This window comes from Thermobia domestica, chromosome 13 (assembly GCF_964235325.1).
Source record: "Thermobia domestica chromosome 13, izTheDome1.hap1.1, whole genome shotgun sequence".
Lineage (NCBI taxonomy): Eukaryota > Metazoa > Arthropoda > Insecta > Zygentoma > Lepismatidae > Thermobia > Thermobia domestica.
Genome location: NC_137466.1, coordinates 99,661,118 through 99,685,192, shown reverse-complemented (window position 1 = coordinate 99,685,192; position 24,075 = coordinate 99,661,118). Strand labels below are relative to the sequence as shown.

General features: G+C 35.1%; 1 protein-coding gene across 1 annotated transcript in view; it reads right to left on the bottom strand.

Moving 5' to 3' along the window:
- The window catches only part of LOC145668386 (serine protease snk-like), an 81,366-nt gene extending 59,865 nt beyond the window's left edge, over positions 1–21,501 (bottom strand). The window contains exon 1 of the mRNA XM_081736174.1: positions 21,209–21,501. Within this exon, the coding sequence (XP_081592300.1) occupies positions 21,209–21,290 (82 nt within the window). The 5' untranslated portion in view covers positions 21,291–21,501. The remainder of the gene's footprint in view (positions 1–21,208) is intronic.
- Between the last annotated feature and the right edge of the window lie 2,574 nt (positions 21,502–24,075).

Genomic DNA, 24,075 nt, shown 5'->3' with positions numbered 1-24,075 from the left:
ATTTATACAGATCCTTGAAAATAAGAGGAAACTACAACAGCGACAGACAGATAGCGGGCTCCCTGCCAACAGAAAGTCTAAGCTCATTTTATAATTGGTGAAGATCGACTTTTCAAGGCTATAACAACTAACCAGAAATATACATTTAGATGAGAGCAGCAAATGCAGCAGAACTGGAGCTGGAAGTTGCAGCAGCCGAAGTAATAACAAACGGTACTGTTCCAACAACAAAAAATACATTAAAATATTGGGTAGAGTTGACTATTTCTATTTTTAATTTCACATGTATTTAGATACGTAACATATAATGAATGCTATACATAAACTACATCAGGGGCGGATCCAGGACGGACTTCTGAGGGGAAGGGGTTGTAATACTGCTATTTAGAACTACTTTTAAGAGTTCCAAACTCTGAGATGGATTTTATTTATATATAAAATAAGAAAGTTTCCTCTTCTGGGGGGGCATCGCCCCGATCGCTACATACTATTCAAATTGGTTATATATAGCTGCATGAAGCATTGACATTTTGTTTTGGAAAGGTGGTAACCCTAGTAACGAAAATTGTTAAAACCTTAAAGTTAGTGTGCTTTCTATATGTGTCATAGGCTATTATAATACTGTTTATGATAACATAAATGTGTTATGAATGTTTACAAAAAAAACTGGAGCTCCCTAGCCTCTGTCATCCCATAGACATAATGAAAAGTGAAAAACCAGATCAATGCAAACTACGTACATTAGTTGTTAATAACAATAATAATAAATCTGATAATATGGCATTTATTTATACAGGCTACCTCTAAATCCTTAAAAGAATTATTATTTCCTGTGGGCGGGGGGGGGGGGGACTGGACGACATGGAAACTAAATCAACAAAGAGAGGTCAAGAACCACGAACAATGAGTAATTTTAATCACGGAATGTCAAGCTAAAAATTTAACTTAAAAATTAATGAGTCATTATCCGGAAGCCATTTTCCGTGACGACTTAAAAATTTTCCATTCTACGGACGAAGTACTAGTTTCCAGATTATGTGTCACAGAATTAGTTGAATCATCTGCATGATACATGTCAACTAATGTTAAAATTATGCAATATAGGTCTATATATAGTTCTACAAAAATTACACAGTTCTCGTACTTGGTGTTTCTAATCCTAATTCTATATACAGTATATCCATGTACTCCGATTGCTTAATTTTCAACTTTCAATACACCGTTGGGTTTTGCTCGGGTTTTCACGGGGTTATCCCGATTCTTCCTACGTACCGTACTTAATTCTATCACTTCATTCATCCTCATCATCCTTCTCCTTTAACCTACACGACATAATCGTGGGACGTAAAACTGGCAAATTTAATTTTCAGTTTTTTTTCAACCTTCAATATATATATTTTTGATAGAAGCAAATGAAAAAGGAACTGGACAAACTATCTCTGGTTTACTGGTCTATGGCACCGCCTAGCTTCTATGGTCTACAACAGCGCTTCTCAAACTTTTCCACATAGGGATCACTTTTATTAGTCAGATTGTTATACGATGCACTCTACACTTCTGAACTTTTTAAGCAAATTTATTGTTTCTTAAAACAATGTTTAAGTATTTGTTAATAACAATATACTTATATTTTTATAATAGTAATACTCTAATTAAAATATCCTTAATTTTATATTAGCAGTATTAGTTTTTTTTTTTTAATATTAAGAATATTGTACAATAATACATACATCTGTAGTATTACAATGTGTATAATCTATACCAGTTTAGGATGGGCAAACATAGTGTTAAACGCAATCCACTTCAACTTCATTTTTTTTTCTGTCAACTTTTGGCGTAACGTACAGTCTTAGAGGAGCACAAGAGCAGACCTCGAGGGCCACAGTTTAGGAAATATTAGTTAATAATTTGCCGTCACATAGATCATTAATAAGGCATGATCTTAACTACTCTGCTAATTCGTGGCCAAGGGACGCATTCTATGCGCGTGATCCAGAGCTTGGTCTACACTTGAGACACTGAACTAGACGAAAATCCGAGTATGGTTGATTGTAAGAAAATTACGAGACAGGAATTAAAGGAAAAGTAGGCGACGGAAAATTACGAGATGAAAAAAAAAAGTAGCGGAAAATTTGGTTATAAAAAGCAGCGGAAAATTTGTCGTTGGAAAATCAAGTGAAATATAGGAATAAATTGCTAAAAATTTGATGATAAACTATTTCTAAGTATACCCAGTAATCAAATTTAATACTCACGCCTATCTCTAAAGCTGAAGAAAAATGTATTTGCCACAAAATGTAAATAAATATAATGGAAATACTTCTTTATGTTTCACGGTGTGCTTTGCCTGTGAAATGAATAGGCCCGATACATACATACTGAGATAAATACAGAAATTTTAGACAGAAAATCGGAAAATTGATACAAAAATAAATATGTGCATATACATTGTTTTTTAAAATACAATTACACATCTAATTATACATCTAATCTACTTATACAAATTGTGACCAATTGAGGGAAGAAACTCTGCCATGTCATTTGTCCATTCCTCAACTTGTCACATAAGTTTCTAAATCTCTCGTACAAATTTTTATAATTTTTGATTTTTGCTTTCTTTGAGAATCCCTCTTAGGCCTTGAGGTAATGTTGCACGAACCATGCTCTCCTCAAGCTGGAAGGGAGTAAAGAGCTTCCAAATCAGGAGACTTTTGCTCAAATTAAGAGAAAAAATACATTTTTTTATTCCATCCTTTGCCATAATTATTCGTTTTTGAGTTAATGCACCACCAGTTTCGTTTCAAACTTCTGAGAAGAAGATACGAGGGTTCCTCCGCATCCTCCGTACTGTAAAACCTTCAGTACGTATCAACTTTTCTACGACTAAAGTTTTCTGAAATATTAATAGTCAAAACAATCGACAAGGTATGTAGCTTCTTTTGGTATTACTTCACGCAAATAATTCACATCTTTTGTAGCTTTACTTAATGACAAAACGTTACAACTTGTAATTTCCAGCAGAACAAAACAAGAGCTATACCTTGGTTGCATACGTGCCTTTGGCGCGGGAGACCAGGTTTTGATTCCTGGCGAGAGCTCGTGTGGTTTGGATCACACGTTAAACTGTAGGTCCACGTCCTCGCTTCTGAAAGAGGCACTAAACCCCAAATCGAATACCCCCCATATATATATATATACAAACCATTGTTCTTCAATTTTGTATTTTCTTGCAAGTTCTATTTTTTCCCCCACAAACTTTGACTTACATGCAAAAAGCACCCTTGCATCTGTACATTCTCTCCGAGTGTGCCTGTATTACTGTATATTAAATCAATTAAGAAACATGCTTTAACTGTGATCTCCAAAAGAAACACACTGGAAAAGATAATGGTTTAACAGGTAACCCGTGTGTATCATCTAATTTTAAGTCACCTAATTTTCCGCTATTTGCTGTGCCATCTACTGTAAGTATCCTCCTATTAGTGTCTCCTATCTCTCTGTCGCCTAAATTTTAATTTAGCGTGCTTCGAATCTCATTAATTAGAATATCCTGTCTCATATAGGCTTGATACTGGAAAGGGACATTAAATTCTAGTCAGTTCATCAATGAAAATATTAAATAATAATATACGGTAGTAGGCTACTTTAATAATAAAATGAAATATTTAGTTTGAACGCGTCAGAGGAAAAAGACAGCAGAAAGGAAAAATGAAATAAAATCCGAATAATGACCTATATTTCTATGTTTATACGCAACGATAGTAAAGCACTTTCATCTTGAGTTAAGAACAATGATTCGACTGCAAGATGAGCTAGATGGACAATAGTTAAACATGGAACTTTTTTTATTATTTTATCCCACCCCTTAATTAATCATTGATTGCTTTATAAACGACTGATTCTTGGTGGTTCCATTACGATATAGAATAGAGTATAGGAAAGTACTACTTTCAGAAGCCTCCAGATTTGAGTCAAAAATGTTGAAGCTGTATCCTTATTGGAAAAACAAAACTCTTTAGTCTGTCAGTGACATTCCTAAAAAAAAGTTCACAGTAAAGCTAATAGCTGTCGCTATAGAGTGCAGACAATTTACAGACGAATCGAAGGTTTATCTAGACATAAGTGGATGCAAATGAATTCTGGCTTCGCAACCACAAGGTTGTAGGCATGATTGATTTACATTTAAGTTCTTTGCCAGTAGCGTCAGAAATGTGAAATTAGATGTACTAGTTTAAAGTGAGATCTCTATGAGTGTAATACGATTACAGAAGAAATTTACTCATAATTGATTTTGATTGATTGATTGATATTTAATGTGAACGTCAACAGCGAGCCTATTTGTTCCCGTGTCGGATCATTGATTTTGGAAACACTTCTTACTTAACATTTAACCGAAAAGAAACGCTTATTATACCAGATTGTTCTAGGTAGGTAAGCGCTCTACCACTGAGCCATCGCGTCCATTTATTTCACATACAAACGAATGTATACATCCATGCCAAGTTTGGTCAAGAATAAGCAGAGTTCTGTAGATATTATCCTTCTTACTGATTGAGAAAATAAATAAATAAATATAAGGTAATAAGTGTGAATTCAATCAATTAAAACAGGAAGAGACACTGCTTGGGATAGTGGCTAAGAAGGAACTGTCGCATGAGGAATGTGATAAAAAAAAAAAAAGTGCGGTGGAAGGAAAAAGGGAAAGGGTGAAAAAGAATAGGCTACAACTGTGATGGACGGTTTTTAAAACAAAATTTCTACGTGAAGAAAACCTAACAGGTTAGCTGAAAACTGTGATGCATGGAAGCTCCTTAATTTGCGCGAAGTACGCGAATAGCAATATATATTATATTTACTTTTTATTTTTTTTACTTCATTTCTTTCTCTTTTGTAATGTAGTATTTGTTTCCTCCATTTTATTTTCATTTAATCAATGAAGAACTATGACAGCATACTAGGAGCAGGGATCAAAGTCGGAGAGAGGATAAGCTAAAGGAAATGCGCTTCCGCTTAATTACGTAATTATACTCGAAAGGACTATTCGAAAAACAAATCATCTAGCTTGGTTCAACAACCTGTACTCGTCAAAAGTTATACGAAGCACTTTTAATTTACTTACTTACAGCAAATAAGACGAAGAGCAGTGACTTAACTCCTAATTGAAGATACGTTTATTTACTTACTGAAACATTTTCAGTCAGCTGGTGGTCCTAATTCAATTAGCAGGTGGTATAAGCTACGGTCTAAAAAAATTAAAAAAAAAAAAAGTTTGAGTTTTCGAGGTGGACCACACACTACTTAACTGAAAATCATGTAGCTACTTTTTCGTGATGTATAACGCCAGTGCTCTAATATAAGTTATTAATTATATTTAAGTTCCACTTACAGCCAGTATGAGGCAATTTTACATCAGACAATCTAAGAATTAGATAATCTTACCAGGGTGCGAAATCATAACACTAGAAGTGTCTGTGTAAGTTGGAGTGGAGAAAAGGAGGGACGGGAGTGTATACAAGAAAGAAAGAAAGAAAAACACCTATTCGCACTAGAATGTTTCGACATAGAGGTGTCACACATTTAAACGGCTATAATTTTTAAACTCTGTAAGACTAAGGAATACTACTAATTCAACCATTAATTACATATGAAATACATGCTAATTGCATACGAATTATAGTAATTAATTTTATAAACTTCTGACAATAGTGTTATTTTATTCACGTCTCGAATAAGTTATTATTTGCGGGGAGGGGTGTTCTCCCAAAAATATGAAGTGGGGGAAATTCCACCCAACACCCCAAGATTTCGCACCTTGACGACTACTTGCTATTAAAAGAGCTCACTCAAGACCTTTTTCTAACGAATCTCCGTGATTCACACAGAGAAAGAGACAGGTGAAAAAAAAAAAAAAAAATGGAGGAAAATTTCCATACATGAAATGGGAACGACATACATCACACAATTTAATCGTATTATCCGCCTCTCGAAAATCTTCCCTGCTCTTCAACTTTCTACCAAGGATCATCCAACCGACATAATTCAGAAATTAGTGTTTTATGGGATAACAAATCAAAGATTTATCTCATTGTTAAGATATTTGACAATGTAATAATACAATACTGGGTAAGGAATAATAATAATAATAATAATAATAATAATAATAATAATAATAATAATAATAATAATAATAATAGGATCTAGACGTGCAGAACTGAGACAAAGTACGGTTCTATCTGCCGTTGTTGAATGCTAATGATTACTATCAAAGTCAAATTGATGAATAATAATCAATCGTTGTTGCATATTCGATTTCTATATATTGTGAGAGTTCCCTTGTGGTTATATGATTAGCTTCTTAGGGCCTATAGAGCAAGAGACCCAAATTCAATTCTCGGTGGGAGCTCATGTGGTTTGGATCTCACATTAAGCTTTAGGTCTACATATCATATAACCTCGCTGTTAAAAGAAATGCTAGACTCAAACCCAACCAAAAATTTCACATATTGTGGGATGTGATTTCAAAGAATTTATCCCATTTTTACGAAGTTCGACGCTTGCATTTTATTCTAGTTTTAGAAATATTGTATTCTAGTTTTAGGAATATAATGAAACAGAAAAGAAATCATGCATATTCCTAGCTTCTAACTTGATATCAAGTAGGCCTATCAAGTGATCAATCAAACTTTACAGTTTTACTAGATGTGTACTAATTAGGGATGGCCAATTCCGGAATTTTTACTTTCCGGAATCCGGAAAGTAAAATCGGAAAATTCCGGAATTCGGAAAAATTCCGGATTTCGGAAAAAATCCGGAATTCGGAAAAATTCCGGATTTCGGAAAAATTCCGGATTTCGGAAAAATTCCGGAATTCGGAAAAATTCCGGATTTCGGAAAAATTCCGGAATTCGGAAAAATTCCGGATTTCGGAAAAATTCCGGAATTTAGAAAAATTCCGGATTTCGGAAAAATTCCGGAATTTAGAAAAATTCCGGAATTCGGAAAAATTCCGGATTTCGGAAAAATTCCGGAATTCGGAAAAATTCCGGATTTCGGAAAAATTCCGGAATTTAGAAAAATTCCGGATTTCGGAAAAATTCCGGAATTTAGAAAAATTCCGGAATTCGGAAAAATTCCGGAATTTAGAAAAAATCCGGAATTCGGAAAAATTCCGGAATTCGGAAAAATTCCGGATTTCGGAAAAATTCCGGAATTCGGAAAAAATCCGGATTTCGGAAAAATTCCAGATTTCGGAAAAAAACCGGAATTCGGAAAAATTCCGGAACTCGGAAAAATTCCGGAATTCGGAAAAAATCCGGAATTCGGAAAAAATCCGGATTTCGGAAAAAATCTGGATTTCGGAAAAATTATTTTTTCTTTTTGTAATCCTAAGAATTTTGTTCAAACGCAAACGAACAAATTTCCTTTTTGTAATCCTAAGAATGTATGATGCAAGTTAAGCTGAAACTTACATCCTAAAGTATACACTACTCAATCTTCCCATGGTTAATGAGATGTAGTCCAAAAGTACGATGTACTCCTAATATTTAATATTTGTTTTACTGTGATATTGTCCAGAGGTAAGACATATATCACACTGAGATAAACAACTTGACATAATGAAGATGTTATCATACGTAGTTTTCCAGAAAATCGTGAGAAACTAATTTTTGTGAAGTTAAAATATGCGTCGCTTGTTGCCAGTGGGATGCAATTGATAACTTTTATGCTGGAATAGTCTTATTATTATTATTATTATTATTATTATTATTATTATTATTATTACTATTATTATTATTATTATTAATCGTTTATGTACTGTAAAAGAAAAATGTGAACCGTTAAGTAGTAGATTTTATCTGTTGTTTTTTGATATCTTCTAACAGTAATAACAAACTGCTTGTAAATACGCAATGATTATCAAGGACAATGGCATATTAATGTAAGGACTACTCTGCAGACTAGCAATAAACAATAACAGATAAACAATAGTTGCAAAAAAAAAAAAAAAAAAAAGTAACTAACTTGAGCACGTCAGAATGTTCGCGAGAATATAGGGACGCATTGAGACTAGCAAAGAGCGTGCTATTATCATTACTCAAAGGGCCGTACGATGGAGGCATTAATGTTAATGGCACTAATGAGCACTTACTTGCTCTAACGGTTAACCTCATTTTTGAGATGATTCTTAGAAGTGGGCGTGTTGGCATGCAGTTAGAAGACCTATATCCATTATTTAAAAAGCACACGTTATCTGTGAAGTACTAACGATTTGCGTCACTATCGAACACTAACGTAGCACTAGCGACGTTTAAAGTCGAAATGGAGTCTGACATAAGTGGCTTGTCAACTTCACGGACATTATATTTTCCTTGAATGAGAGAATTTTGCGCCCAGGAAATTTGCGCCCTACCACAAAAATAGGAAAAAATGCGCTCGCAATATATTTGCACTGGGATGTTTGCGCCCTACCCCAAAAAGAGGGGAAAATGCGCCGGCTACATATTTGCACTGGGATGTTAGCGCCCTACAATTCAACTTATTTTTGTATTGTGTAAAGTAACTTCCACTCACACTTGAACTAGGCTTGCCTATCATCGTCTCAGTGAGTTACTCCATCCGTTATAATATTCCGAACAAATGAAAAAAGTACAATTTTAGTTCACTAAAGGGCAATCCATACAAATACAATTTTTCATTATACTACAAAATTTACAAAAAAGTATAAATGACTGATATATAATTATTAATATAATCAAAGAGTATAATTTAATCTACAAAAGGCTGTTTGGCTCTACCCAGATATCTCTGTTCACAATCCTTGCGAGTTGTTTGGCTTTTCAGGACACAAAATATAGAAAAGAAAATGTAAAGTGAATGTAAAATCAGTTCAGTAATATTATCAAGAAAACTATGTACAGTGTGTTTACTTGCTGGAATTCAAACACACAATTGCGTTCAGTCGTTCTTTCAGAAAAAAATTTTCCGGGGGGCACACTTAGTATTCCGGAGGGGGGTCACTGCTGGTACTATTCTATTTATTATTATATTATAGACGTATTATTTTGGTCTCCTCCGAGGGAGCACTCTGAGAGCTCTGGGGAGGCCAGTGTTCCCCCAAAATCATCTCTGGAAGAAGCAGTGATTGCGTTGATCCGTTGTGTTCTTTTGGCTTATATTGAAGTTTATTCTCCCCTTATATAGCCACAATGAAAATAAATCACAAATAGCATGGTTGTGGGGGGAGGATTGTTTATGCTGTAATGTCAGCCCCTCCGAGCAAATGCGTAAGCTCCAATAGGTTCTTTTATTTCGCAGGGCTCAACTTTCCGGTGGAGGTACATTGCAGGCGCAATTTTCCCTGTTCTTGAGGTAGGGCGCAAATTTCCCAGACGCAAAATTCTCGACACCGTTCGAATGACCTCGGAAAACTATATCTTTTTCAATACTTTTTTATATTCTTTTACTCGAGATTTCTTCATAGCTTCTTATTAAAATACTTACTAATATATCCTCATTTTATTGTCCTAACCAATCAATATGGGTATGTTGTCAGTAAAATATTTAGATTGATCGAGCCTCTGGTGTGTAACCACAGTATTTCATATCATCCCCCCATTAGAAATCTTGGCTAAACGAACCAATATATGTTGCCAATAAAATAGTTTAGAATGATTGAGCCCCTGGTAAATAACCACAGTATTTCGTGACAGACCCCCTCCCCTTCCTATTACCATATTCTAGCTACATGCCTGACTCAGCTAATTCTCTACATTCTTTACCAAGCACACATTTTCTAAAGCGGAAAATGCTCTCTAAATACCTAAGCTCATTATTTTCAGCAGATGCACAAATTGGGTAACATTCTATCTACATGAATGTTATATATATGTCGATTACTGGAAACCGCTTCTCGCTATCTATTACCATATTTACTATATAATGATTAACGTTAAAACCGGAAATGGTTGATTTGTACCGCTTCCGGTTTGAATATTACATTCATCAGGGAACTCGATTCTTAACTATTGACTCTGTACATCATGGCCAAAATTGATTGGTAATCCATCAGATAGTTCTTGAGACTGTTTGCTTCACTGACGGACAGAATGAATATATGGCTATAGAGTTTTGATAAACTAAATTCGTTAATGAGTGATGATGGAACAAATATAAGAAAGGTAGGCCTTCCACCGGGAAAATTTTCGAACACAAAATTAGCCATCGAAAACCCACATGTCCTGGGTTAGAATGCCATAGATGAAAACTCTACCACTGAGTCATCAATCACCCGCTTATTAGTTTTATTAATTATTATATTAATATAAATTAATGAATGCCTGCTTATGTTAATTATTGAACAATTACATTGCACACTTCGTAAAGTAAAAAATTATAAATTTGTATTTACTGTACATACAGTGAGCGCAGAAAGTGTTCGTACACCTATGCTATTGAAACGAGAATGTTTGCGAAAAAGAAACAGAAAATTTAAGAAGTGTAATAACACACACAATATGAATAATGAAAACTAAGCTTTATGAATATATCAATAAAGAACCACAAAGACAAGTTTAATGGTCAGAAAGTAAATAAATTCCGTAGAAAGTGTATAGAGTAGACGCAAAAAAGTGATCGTACACCTGACGTACGAATACGAAACAAAGATACCACAACTGGGGTTCACTAGTATTCACCTGAGTATACACCTTTGTATAGCATGACGAGTAACAGAATGAGTTTAGTTGTGAATAGAAGTGAAAAAACTGCACGGTGGGCTGTCAAAGTGGGAAGTGCAGCAATCTTCTTTATAAACTGAACATGACGTTTTAACTTTACATCAGGATTACTAATTAACTCAACCCACACAGTATTGGGTGTTACATAATTCAAAAGTTTGAATGGACCAGAATACTTAGTATCAAACTTGGCATAATATTTCTTATCTAAGGATGATTTTAACATTTTCTTTACAAGTACTAATTCTCCTACAGGCAAATTACTAGGTACATGTTTTTTATTATAAGCTTGTTGTCTCCTTTTCCAAGCTTTCTCGATGTTATCAACTATAATATCGTTAATCTCTTCTTTATTTTGTGACTTCTCTATTATACCCAAATCTAAAATCCAGTTAACATCTAATGGATTGAACATTTTACGCCCAAGATACAACTCACTTGGACTTTTCTGAGTTTCACAATTTTCAGTTATATTCAAAGTATATTGGATTTGATAAAGATAGTTGGCCCATTTGGTATGATTCTTATTAATATAAGATCTGAGTATCCCTTTAATCGTTTTATTCATACGCTCTGTTCTGTTCGAGGACATAGAATAAGGTGAAGTACAGATGTTCTTAATTCCTAGACTAAACAAATACTGTTTGAAGTACTCACTACTGAAGTATGACGCATTATCGTGCAAAATAGAAAATGGATACCCGTAAGTTAGAAAGATCTTATCTAATTTAGAACAGATTAATTTAGAATTCAGAGATCTTAAAGGTTCTATTATAACAAATCGACTATAACTATCTGTCAAGACCATAATGTATTTAAATCCATTACTAGTTGGCAAAGCTCCCATACAATCCAAGTGTAGGACATTATTTGGGTATCGAGGCTCCTTAGAATAATAAGTACCATACGGTTTCCTATTAAGTTCTTGGCTCTCTTGACAAATTTTACATCGTCTCACGAAATCACTAATTTCAGCATACATTTTATCCCATGTAAACCTAGATGCAACCTTTGAGATAGTTTTCTGGATCCCACCATGACATCCCCCCACTAATTCTTCGTGCCAATACTTTATAACAGAATAGCGCAAAGAATGGGGAATTACTGCACGTAAACCACCATATTTTCTACCATTAGTTCTTTTTAATAGCACACCTTCTTTCAATATGTAAGGATCCTTATTTTCCTTTCTCTCTAAAGCTAAAATTATCTCTCTTAACTGAGGATCTTCTCTTTGATGTTCAGCCAGTGGTTTATTAAAGATGGAATGACTCCAGAAATTAACAAAAGAAAGATGGACCTTCTGTTCATTAATAGTATTAATCTCTTCTATATCACTGTTGGGTGGAGTAAAATCTACATAATTATACATACGACTGATATAATCTGCGAGATGGTTTTTGAAAGAGCGCAGGTGGATTATATCAAAAGAATACTTGCTTATTTTCTCGATTAGAGAACCATACTTCTTTTGCCTTTTATGGTTTCTTAATATCCAAGATAAACTCGCATTATCAGTATAAATAGTAAATTTCTTTTGTAAGTAAATATCAAACTTATCTAAAGCATAGACTAAACTTTTCATTTCAAGATCGAAAATACTTTTAGACCAATCACTAGATGGAATCATTTTCGAAAAGAAATATACAGGACGAAGACGTCCTTCATCATCATATTGACTTAATATCGCACTATAAGCCCTACTACTACTATCTATGTGGATTACGAAAGGACTAGAGAAGTCCGGGACTTTCAATACAACATGATTTATAATGGCCTCTTTTATTTGATCTAGTATCTCATCTTCTTCTTTTCCCCAACGAAATGGTATTTTATTTGATTTTAAAGCATGTAAAGGACCCATTAGTTCACCATAATCTTTCACAAATTTTAAATAATATGACAAGAAACCAATCATCTTACTCAACGCCCTACGATTCTTAGGACGAGGTAGATTTTTAATTACCTGGACTCGGTCATCATCGATCATCATATATCCACCTGAAAATATATAACCTAAAAATTTTATTTTATTTTTACATAATTTAGTTTTTCTTTTAGAAATAGTAATACCCCATTTTCGTAATCTCTGTAAAACTAGCTCTAATATTTCTTTATGCTTTTCAATAGTATCAGTATGAATAATAATATCGTCACAAAATATATCTAAATAATCTCCTAAGAGATCCCTAAAGATTTTATTCATGATACTAGAGAGAATAAATGGTGAGTTTATAAAACCCATCGGCATTTTCAAATATCTTAACAACCTAGTTGGAGTAGCAAAAGTAGTATATTGCCTAGAGTTTTCATCTAACAATAATTGGTGAAAGGCTCCCTTGGCGTCCAAGACGCTGTAAATCTTATGTTTACCTATATTAGCAATAGTAGCTTCAGCATTAGGAGCTGGAAATCCAGTTACAAGCACTTTTGAATTAATATTAAAATAATTTACCACTAGCCGCTTGGTTCCATCACGATTATTAACGAGGAAGCACGGAGAAATATAGGCAGAACTGGAAACTTCCTCAATTACCTTTTTCTTAATTAATTCATCCAAGTATTCATCTAATTCACGCAACTTATGACGTGGCATAGGATATGGTTGAGCTATACTCGGACTTAAATCATTCATTTTAATTTCATAAACAAAATCTTTAACTGTTCCTAATTCTTCATTTATAACGTCCTTATATTGGTCTAACACGTTCTCAACATATGGTATTAAATCGTCAGAAAAAATATTTTCATGAAGATTTACTGTACCTGTATTTTCTTCCTCCGGATAAATATCATGGATGGTAGGATTGGAAATTGGTACTCCAGCTGGAATGTCTTGATACTGTTCACCTCCCCTAACATCATGATCCTGTAGTACAGTGGAAGATCGCTGGCTGGTCCCTGGTTTCGGTTGCCGAACTCTGGACTCCTCCCTACAAAAATTCCGCTTGGCTCTTTTGCGTTGTGTATGGAAACACTGCTGGGCTATCTGGCCGCTATTCATGGAATCAGCTGATCGAGGTTGACAAGTGGTTGACGGCTGAATCGTTCGCTGACTAGGTCTGGGTTTCCCCGCTCCCCCTGCGTCAAGGTCGTGCGGCGACACAGAGTTCTCAGGACCAGACCTAAAACGAGAAATTTGTGGGCACAGATCACTGGATTCACAACTAGTTTGTTTCCATTCAGTTAATTTTACGGTTAAATTAAGTTCCGTAAAGTTCAACTCACGTTTACGAATGTTTATATTAACGTTATATTTTTGTAGGAAATCAAGTCCCACTAGCAGTTTTAAAGATGAATGTTGAACCACCGAAAACCAGTTTACAAACCTAACACCATTTATAAAGTATATTAGTTCCACTTGTTTAGAGATTTTAATAGGTTCAGAATTCATGACTGAGAGGGTAAAGTTCACTACTCTAGTTTTTGGACGGCACCTACGTTCAATCCTGGCCAACACTCGTTCTTCAACTAAGGACAGACTACTTCCAGAGTCAATAATACAGGGATACAGTTCTCGACAAATCGAAACAGGCATTTGTAATAAGGAGGGAGGTTGTTCCTCACTAACATAGTATGTTTTTTCTCCCCGAATATTCCTTTTATTATAAGGACACATTTTCCAAAAATGATTATTAAGACCACATAAATTACATTTACTAAAATTATTCCTCTGCCTATTTTTCTCGTTAACATAACCAAGGGGCTTTACATTCTGATTTTGTTTTTGAGTAATAAATTTATAATCCAACCGGTAACGCCGATTCATTTTGTAACTTTCTGCGAATGCAATTAATTCCTTCTCAGTATGGGGAACTTGAGTAATTATCATTAAATCCCTTATTTCAGGTGGTACAAGGTTAGCAATAGTTTTAGTTAATTCATCCTCCGACATTTTCATATCAAAAATGAATAATACGCTTAATTTTTCCTTAATAAAATCTACCAAAGATTCCTCTAATTGCATTATTCTATACAACGTTATTTTCAAGAATTCCATTTTTACTAGCGGAGTAACAAATCTATCTAAAAATGCTGTTATAATTCTTTCCCAGTCAGTGGTGATATTTAATAACCTTTGCATTTCCTCGAATGCTGGGCCTGTACATTTACTCAGAGAGGCTACTAACAAAGCTTCTACACAATTTTCAAGTTGGGCTTGTAACAAGTCAAATTTTAATAGAAATTTACATATTTCAAAACCATTACTTCCATCTATTTCAGGTAACTGACTAACCTGCTTTTCTATAGCTTTATACATGTTATCACCCAAAAGCTTATTAAAATTACATCTTATAGCTGGTCTAACAGCTGGCTTTAACGCGCGATGTGGAGGAAGAGGAACACCTGCGAAATCAAGCGAGGAATCATTGTTTACTCGCTCGTGTCCGCAAGCATTCGCCCTTTCCCCTTCGCCAAGGTCAACTAGGAAAGAATTCTCTTGGCCATTCTCACCCGTTGAAAAACACTCAAGAAGGTTCTGTGTCATTTTTTTTTCCAGGTTTAAGTCCTAAAGCTATAATTTCTAATATTAAGCCTAAATACCTTCTCTCTATTTTCACTTATTATTACACTTTCAATTAATGACTGGTCTTTCATTCGTAATTTTCGTACTCAGGTTCAATTCCAAAATAATATACATCCCTTTCTTTCTAACCAAAGTCTTAATATTTCCGGCATTTTCGCAAGGTAACTAAATTAACTATGCAGCAATCTTGTCAAAGGGAACAACAAGTACACTGCATTTTCCGAGTGGTTACGGAAAACAAGACTTGGAGAAAGGGTTATTAAACTGTATTTAAATTAGAAGGAATCAGTTTCAATTGAGACATAATTTATTATAACAAATAATTTAATGAACAACATATAAATATATTAACAACTAACAAACCGATTCCTTGGTGAAATTGCCTCGCAATCACGGTTTGATGTCGGAAGTCGAAAATTAGCTATTCTTCCAAAACTCATTTAATTTCTAATAATATGATTGAAATTTGTAGTTTTCATTTAGTCTCCAAATTAGAAAATAGAAATCAATTACCAAACAAATATTAAAAGTACATACAGAAATAATCTAATAGGAGTCGGGGCCATTAATAAGTGGGTGACCAATACTCACCTTGTCGTCTGATCGAAAATGGCAAAAATAAAAAAAAAGGTTATAAATTTAGAATCAGGGAATATTAACCACACACTCACTATGCTCCCGTTTCCTTATACAAACCACAATACACTATACACTTTTAACTTCTCATCTTCCCGACACAATTTCGACACAATTTCACTCTCAAAATTATAACATGTTGACTCCTGTCAATTACCTTGCGAAAATGCAAGGTTCGATAGGTCAATTTATCAAACGTAAGTTTATAGATGGCAGCACATTAACTATTCATAGCAATGTTCAATGTTTCCAACTCTGATAATCACAATCTCGTTTGACTTTTTTTTTTTTTTTTCATTATGCTTCAGAAGCAACCGAACAGAAACAAATGAGGAGACAAGAAAAGTAATTATTAAATTGCATAAGAAGGGTAAGTCTTTGACAAAGATAGCAAACCTTGCAGACAGGCCTCGTTCAACAGTACAAACAATAATTGCGATGTATAATGTTTCTATCACTGTGCGAAAAAAAAAACAAAAAAACTGGAAGACCAAGAGTGTTGAGTGAACAAGATAAACGTTACATTATTAGGGAAAGAAAAAAGGTTCCAAAAAATAGTGCTGTGCAATTGGCAACGGATCTGGAAACACGCGGTGTTAAAGTATCAGCCAGTACAGTGCGGAATATTTGCAAGGTATCATGGTCGGATAGCCAGGAAAATGTTCTGGGTGAACAAGACGAATCGTATAAAGAGACTAAAGTTTGAAAAAGAGTATAAAGATAAGGGATCAGGCTTCTTTCTGGAATAGGGTCATATTTTCGGACGAAAGTAAATTTAACTTTATCGAGTCCAATGGGAGGCGTATTGTATGGCGCAAGGTGAATACAGAGATGAATCCTCAAAATCTCGTCCCTAAAGTAAGACACGGAGGAGGGTCCGTGCTCGTCTGGGCTTGTATGAGTGCTTCAGGAGTGGGTCGTCTCCACCTTATCGATGGAGTGATGATCCACAAAGTGTATATTAACATATTAAAGGAAAATTTCCATACTAGTGCGCAGAAGATGGTTCTTGAAAACAATTTATTGTTCAGCAAGACAACGACTCCAAACATACAGCGGAAAATACTCGATTGTGGCTACTCTATAATACCTTGAAACAGCTTCGCACACCTCCCCAATCCCCAGATATGAACCCCATAGAATATCTATGGTCTGTTCTGGAGACAACAATCAGAAGGCACAGCTTCTCTACTCAGGGCCGGCGCTAGCAATTTTGACGCCTTGGGCGGTGCTTTCACATGCCGCCCCTTTAATCCGCAAACCTTATTTTGACAGATAACGTTCAAGTGTCATTTAAAAACATGTATAAAATGGAAAAGTAAACAAAAAAAAAAAAAAAAAGAACTACCTTTCTGGAATGTTCACGTAATATTTAAACGACTCTATACTGACACAATATTCAGTATGCTCGTTTTCGCTGTATATCTGTAATATAGAGCAGCGCATACAGAAAATAAAATTTTAAAAATATACTTTAATCATGACTAAGAATTTTAATTTTTAGGCTTATTTTATATCAAAAGGCGTTTTCAACAGAGTATGGAGCAAGAAGATAATACAGTAAATCAGATATTATGGTAAATGTAAGTGATTAGCTTAAGCCTTATAATGTACTAAAACACAATAGACATACATAAATTTAACATACCTTAATTGAAAGAAACTTTTCTTGCTTTGATATGAGCAAATTTCTTTATCACATCACGTAGTCCAATGTTTTAGCCAATTTGTGTTCTATTGATATCGTCGCTAGACCACTCAAGCGTGTTTCAGACATAGAAGAGTGTAGATAGTTTCTAATAAACTTAAATTTCCAAAAACTTCTTTCTCCACTTGCCACTGTTACAGGCAAGATTAACAAAATTCTACGTGCAATACTAACATTGGGAGCAAAGTCATGTTCCTAATATATTTTTTTTTTTTTTAACTTTCACAGGCTTAATTATAGTGGATAACACTTTCAGTTTGTCTTTCAAATCACTGGGGTTAATATCTTTCAATTCTTCGTGTGTTAAAATGGTAAGTTTAGTACACTTTTCAGACAAAAAAATCAGGTGGTAGGCTATATCTTTACGATTATTTATATCGCAAAGAAAATTGAAATACTCGCTGTGATGTTTAAGTTGCTCAAATCTTTCTCTTAAAAGCTAACACAATCACTTCTAGAACTTTGTAATAAAAATCGATCTTGTATCTTGTTTGTGGCTGTTTTCAGTAGCTTCATCCTCTGCCTCGTACTGAAACAGTCTCTTCTTTCGACTTCGAGCTTGCACTGTATTACGTATCAGTGGATCACCCGTATCTAATGCTGATGCCAAGTCCATCGTATCAACTAAGTAAGATTTAAACTTTGCATAATTTCTGCTCCTCTCAAAGTACCCAGATATATTTTCAAGAAATCCTACTGCATCCAACACATGAGAATCAATGCTTTAAAGTCATATCAGACAACGAGTGAGTAAAGGAAAGAAAAGTAACTCAGCTGGTTTGCTATACACAGAGCATCGTGGACGACCATTCTATCGGTTCTATTGTCATTACTTATTTGAAGTAAGGCATCATAAACTTCCTATATTTGATAACTGAGTCAGAGCATCAATTCGGCTCTCCCACCTTGTGGTGGATTATGATTTTAAAGTGAGACTACTAATATGTTCCTTTAGTATGGCCTAACGTTGAACTGACGCAGAAAAAAAAGTCATAAACTTTTTTTTAGCTATACAAAAAATGAGACATTTCTCAAGAAATAATACGCTGTACGATTTACTATATTCGGAATGAACAATTTGTAAACTGGTCAAAAACTCGCTATTAGAACCTAAATGTCTCTAGATGCTACCAGGGGCGGATCCAGGGGGGCGATCGGGCGATCGCCCCCCCCAGAAGAGGAAACTTTTTATTTTATATATAAATAAAATATATAGTTTATTTTTTGACGCTCTTAAAAGTAGCTCTAAGTAGCAGTATTACAACCCACCGCCCCCCCAGAAGTCCGTCCTGGATCCGCCCCTGGATGCTACAGGCTAGAACGGCCTGTCTCAAGTGGGAGTGTACCTTTTGCATACTTGGAGCGGAGCGTTAGAACATTATTGAATAGAAAAAAATATAAAAAGACACCGTGATAATCTTATGCACTCTAGCTCAAAATCCTATCTACACTGCTGCAAGGGAAATATTGAACGAGATACCTGTGGCTAGTAGTTTGATAATTGAAAACGAGGAGGAATGCTCTGAATTTCCTGAGAGAGTATTTTCTTGAATGTGAGTAAAGTTCAATTACATTCTCAGGTTAACACAATCTTATTTTTCCATGTGAGCCTATTACGAAGCATTATATTTTGATAGTATTCTTTTCTTTTTCAAATTTTGCCGCCCATTAGACTTGCCGCTCTGGGCGGTGGCACGGCTCGACCCTCTCTCGCGCCGGCCCTGTCTCTACTAAAGAAGGCCTAAGAAAAGCTATTCAAGAAGAATGGGACATAATCAGTCCCGAAGCTACAGAACTACGAACTACTACAGGTGAAATCAATGCCACGAAGACTACAATCATTAACGCACAGGGTAATCCCACAAAATATCAAATAAGGTAATATACTTTATAAGCACTAATTCAAGCATAAGTGTACGGTGACATTTTGCGTTTACAAAAAAGGAATTCTCTCTTTTCTTCTGAACAAAACAGTGATTGTGTTTGTTTGGCCTTTCTCTTGTATATAGAAATAAAATGTATGAATGTGTAGTCTTAATTCTGGTTATATATATATTTTCCACCTCCCGTTCTCATGCTAGCTGTTTTCAATATAAAGTATGCACGGTGTACGAACACTTTCTGCGCTCACTGTAGGTATGTTGACAATAAGCGAATGTTATTAGAATATTTGTTGAGATTTCTTTTCCTCCACTGCCTTTCGCCTGGTTAAAAAGTAGTTTGCAGTGCTTTGGAGCAGCTGCAGGTGGGAACGCGATAATGTTTGAGACATACCGGCGACTTTTTTGTGTGTGAAAATAAGACCTTCTTTATAAAACAGTAAATAACTGCAGTAGCAATTGTCTACGTAAGTGATAAAGACATATCCAACTACAAGAAACTAATACAGTATATATATTCATTATTGTGTTTTGTCTTTTAACAGCTACTAGCTAGGGATGGCCAATTCCAGAATTTTTACTTTCCGGAATCCGGAAAGTAAAATCGGAAAAATTCCGGATTTCGGAAAAATTCCGATTTTTTCTAAATTCCGGATTTTTTCCGAAATCCGGAATTTTTCCGAATTCCGGAATTTTTCCGAAATCCGGAATTTTTCCGAATTCCGGAATTTTTCTGGATTCCGGAATTTTTCCGAATTCCGGATTTTTTCCGAAATCCGGAATTTTTCTGAATTCCGGAATTTTTCCGAATTCCGGATTTTTTCCGAATTCCGGAATTTTTCCGAATTCCGGATTTTTTCCGAATTCCGGATTTTTTCCGAATTCCGGATTTTTTCCGAATTCCGGAATTTTTCCGAAATCCGGAAAGTAAATTTTCCGATTCCGGAAAACAAAATTTCCGGAATCCGGATTCCGGAAAATTTTGGCCATCCCTAGTACTAATACATATCTGCAACGTAATCGCATCTGTTTCTATTTAACTAGATATTGCCCTGTCATGGCAATACCAAATACCAACTGACTACCTTACGAAAATTTAAAAGCAACTTTTAGCATTTTATAGGATATCAAATCAATTATGTATCTTCTTGCTAAAAATTTTACACTTGCTTTCATATATTCTTATGTATGGGCGCGAAGCTTCGAGTTCAGTCCCGGTGGGAGTTTTACTTCGAATATAAACCCGAGTAGTGGTTCAAATTTCTTTTATTAAAAAATAAAAACAGAAGCCCCATCTCGTTTAGCAGGTACTCTTGCATTTTATCCATAGATTGTTATACACTTAAAAGAAAATTTTGTATTTCGGATATATCATATGGTGCTCTGCCCCCGCATGAGTAAAACATATGCATAGTCCTAATGACAGCTCTTTCTTAATATGACCTTCCAGGAGAACACAAGAAGAAGAAAAAAAGTCAAGGTAAATTTCTGCCACCTCCTTCTTAGGTAACCTTGTATGCTTCACGAAGCGCGGCCACGGTTCGCTGAAGAAGCTACATCTCCACTAATAGGAAGAAGATAGTGTCTACCACACAGCTGTCAAAACGACGAATCTTCTTGAATAATTTCAATCTTAAAATATGCACTATTTTCAAGATAACATCGGCAATAACTAGGCAGTATGCAAAGATAAAAGAAACCTAATCTTTTTTATACTCACATGATTGTGCTGGAACCTCCTGCAACCTTGATAATAGTATCAGAGAGACAATACACCAGCAAGTCCATAAAACACTCTCCATGTTGTCTGTTATCAGTTATTTTTTCACCAATGTTTACTAAGATATCTCATGTTAAACAACCACACATTAACACTTTGAACAGTCACAGTAAATGGACGCATCTACCTAATTTCTTTTCACCAAATCACAACAGCGATTTCCAGCGTCTTGCTTTTATAAGCCGCAAACAAACCTAATAGTAGCGCTGGAAGAACGCGAAATGTACGTCGCTTGTTTGTTCCTTTCACGTGACAGGGCACGTTCCCCCGAGGTCATGACGTCACAAGCTGATTTCTGAATCGTGACGGGTGGAAGATACAGGATAGAAAGTTAGCAAGCAAGAGAGAAGGGGAAAGGGAGATTTTCGGGAAGCGGGATGATATGGTTAAATCATGTATTGTATTTCGACTTTGTGGGTGGAATTTCCCCTCTTTCTATATGGATCATGAAGTGACGTAATATTGTGGTTACGTTGTTAGTACCCTCTTTCACTGTTTTAATAGACAGCTAGTAAACATGTGGGCTATTTCCTAATATATTATAACTAATTACGTGATATGTCATGTGAAGTACTTACTGTAAAGGCAAGCCCGCATTTATTGTATTATTATTTGATATTTTTTTCGTAGAAAATACTACAACTTTTATGGATTTGCTGCTCGTATATTCTGAAGCAGTTATGTGTACTACTTTGTACAGTGAGAGAAAATTTTATCTTATAATTGCAAATTCACACGCAATAAGTTATTTGTAGAACAAAACAGGGAAAATTCCCTGGAACTTTCAAGAGTTTTCCATGCAACTTGAACTAGTTACTTTTCAGACGGGAGAAACACTTTTACTAACTATTTCACTACTGAAATGTAAGAACTGCGCATCATGCAGTACATAAAGTATTCCTCTGCGGACTGACAGATTGAAATTAAAGTTCTACTATGAGAGCTCTTCTACAATAGTAGCTGAATGAGTGCACCGTCGTCCATTCTGGATATATTATTACGGATAGGTTCCTTAATTCAAGGTTATCTTGTAAATTAAGTTCAAGTCAGAACTATTCAGTCTCATATAGCTGTACTGCTGAAAAGGAAAGTCAAATTTGAAACAAAGAGTCTACATACAGTATGGCATGCTCAGGAACTTATTAATTGAAAATGAAATGAAACGAATTGTTTCACTTAAACGTCTCACGTTTATGCCCCTTAGGCAAGGGCGCCGATTTCTCTGTAAATTTAAGGGGGGGGGGGACGCATTCAGATGCAGAAAGAATATATAAGGATTTTAAGATAAATTGTATTCAAATTATGCCAAATATTGTAAATTTACAAGTACAATGAGGAGGCGCACATGAGCTTTGGGGAGGCCGGGGCCCCTCGGCCCTCCAAGGATCGGTGCCCTTGCCCTTAGGCTAAGGGAGACGGAAGATTAAGAAGGTAAGTGAATGATGATGGAAGAATCCGTGGAATGAGATTATGGAAGGAAACGGAAGTACCCAGAGAGAAAAAACATACACACGATATTTTCCACCACAAACTTACTTGGCCGGAGATCGAACCACGAACCTTACACACCAGAGGTAAGCGTCCTACCACTGAACCACCGTACCTCCCAACTTGATAATTGATTATAAATGTTTTGTTCACTTAATACTCGAAACAACAAGAACCAAAAGAAAAAAGAAAAAAATGAGATTACTATCCATTTCATAAAGATAGGCCCCTGACTTGGCGGTGCTGCCGTGACGTCCAGTCAAAACTTATATTACATTGTCGTACCTCGTTGGAATTGTTGGAATGTTGTCTTTTCAATACTTAAGACATACAAATTTTCTTTGTACTGTGTAGTGAGAAAAAAATAGAAATTAATGAAAAAGTGCGTATTTTTTCGTACTTTTTTGGTAAATCAATGTTTATAGGACTATATCTCGGAAAGGAGATAACATGAAATAATTTCCTGTGCACCATATGTAGATGCATATGTTACCTGTAAGTTCTGAAAATTTCATCACTCAACACGTAGTAATTTTCTTGTTATTCAGTAAAAAGTGAGACATCATTATCTCTGAATTGCTGCGGTGTATTAACAATCTTAAAAAAACTTTTAGAAAGATCTTAAAGTAGCTTTTTCAACCAAACTGTTTTGACTTGTTTTAAAAGATAAATAATCACAAATATGACATTATGATTTTCTCAGCTTTGCGCCCTTCGCTATCGCAGTTTATACGGAGTGCTACGTTGCCACATTTTCCTGGCGCGTATACACTCTCAGACGGACGGGTATTTAAACTTGTCACGCACACTGTCCGGCACTTTTTAGAGATATTTTTAAAATTTTATCTCCACAGATTTTAAACCAATTTCTTAGAAATTAACAGGATATACAGAAAATGTGCCAAATGTTCAAAATTAGAAAAGCGAACTCTTATTTTGTTTGGATTTGCATGTGATGATCTTCGAAAATTTGTTGCTTTTTATCAGTTTTTCACTTACTGCACGCAGTACAAAATACACTTGCACAGAAACAAATACAAGCATAAACTTTATTATATGATACAACCTTAGTTGATATGTAATATTGAGTTTACACTTCACAGAAAATCTGTTCCACCACTTGACAGACATACTAATAGCTCTTGCGTAGTTGATTTGTAAAACCGCGTAAAGCTGGCTTCCGTACAAGGCTTATGTGAATAATTAGTGTAAAAATTTCCTTGTTTTTAATTAAAGTAACACGCTTTCATTTAGAAAACAAAGATTTTTGTTTTAGTATTTTTTTCTTTTTCTCAATCTGCTGTTTTGCGTATTGATTC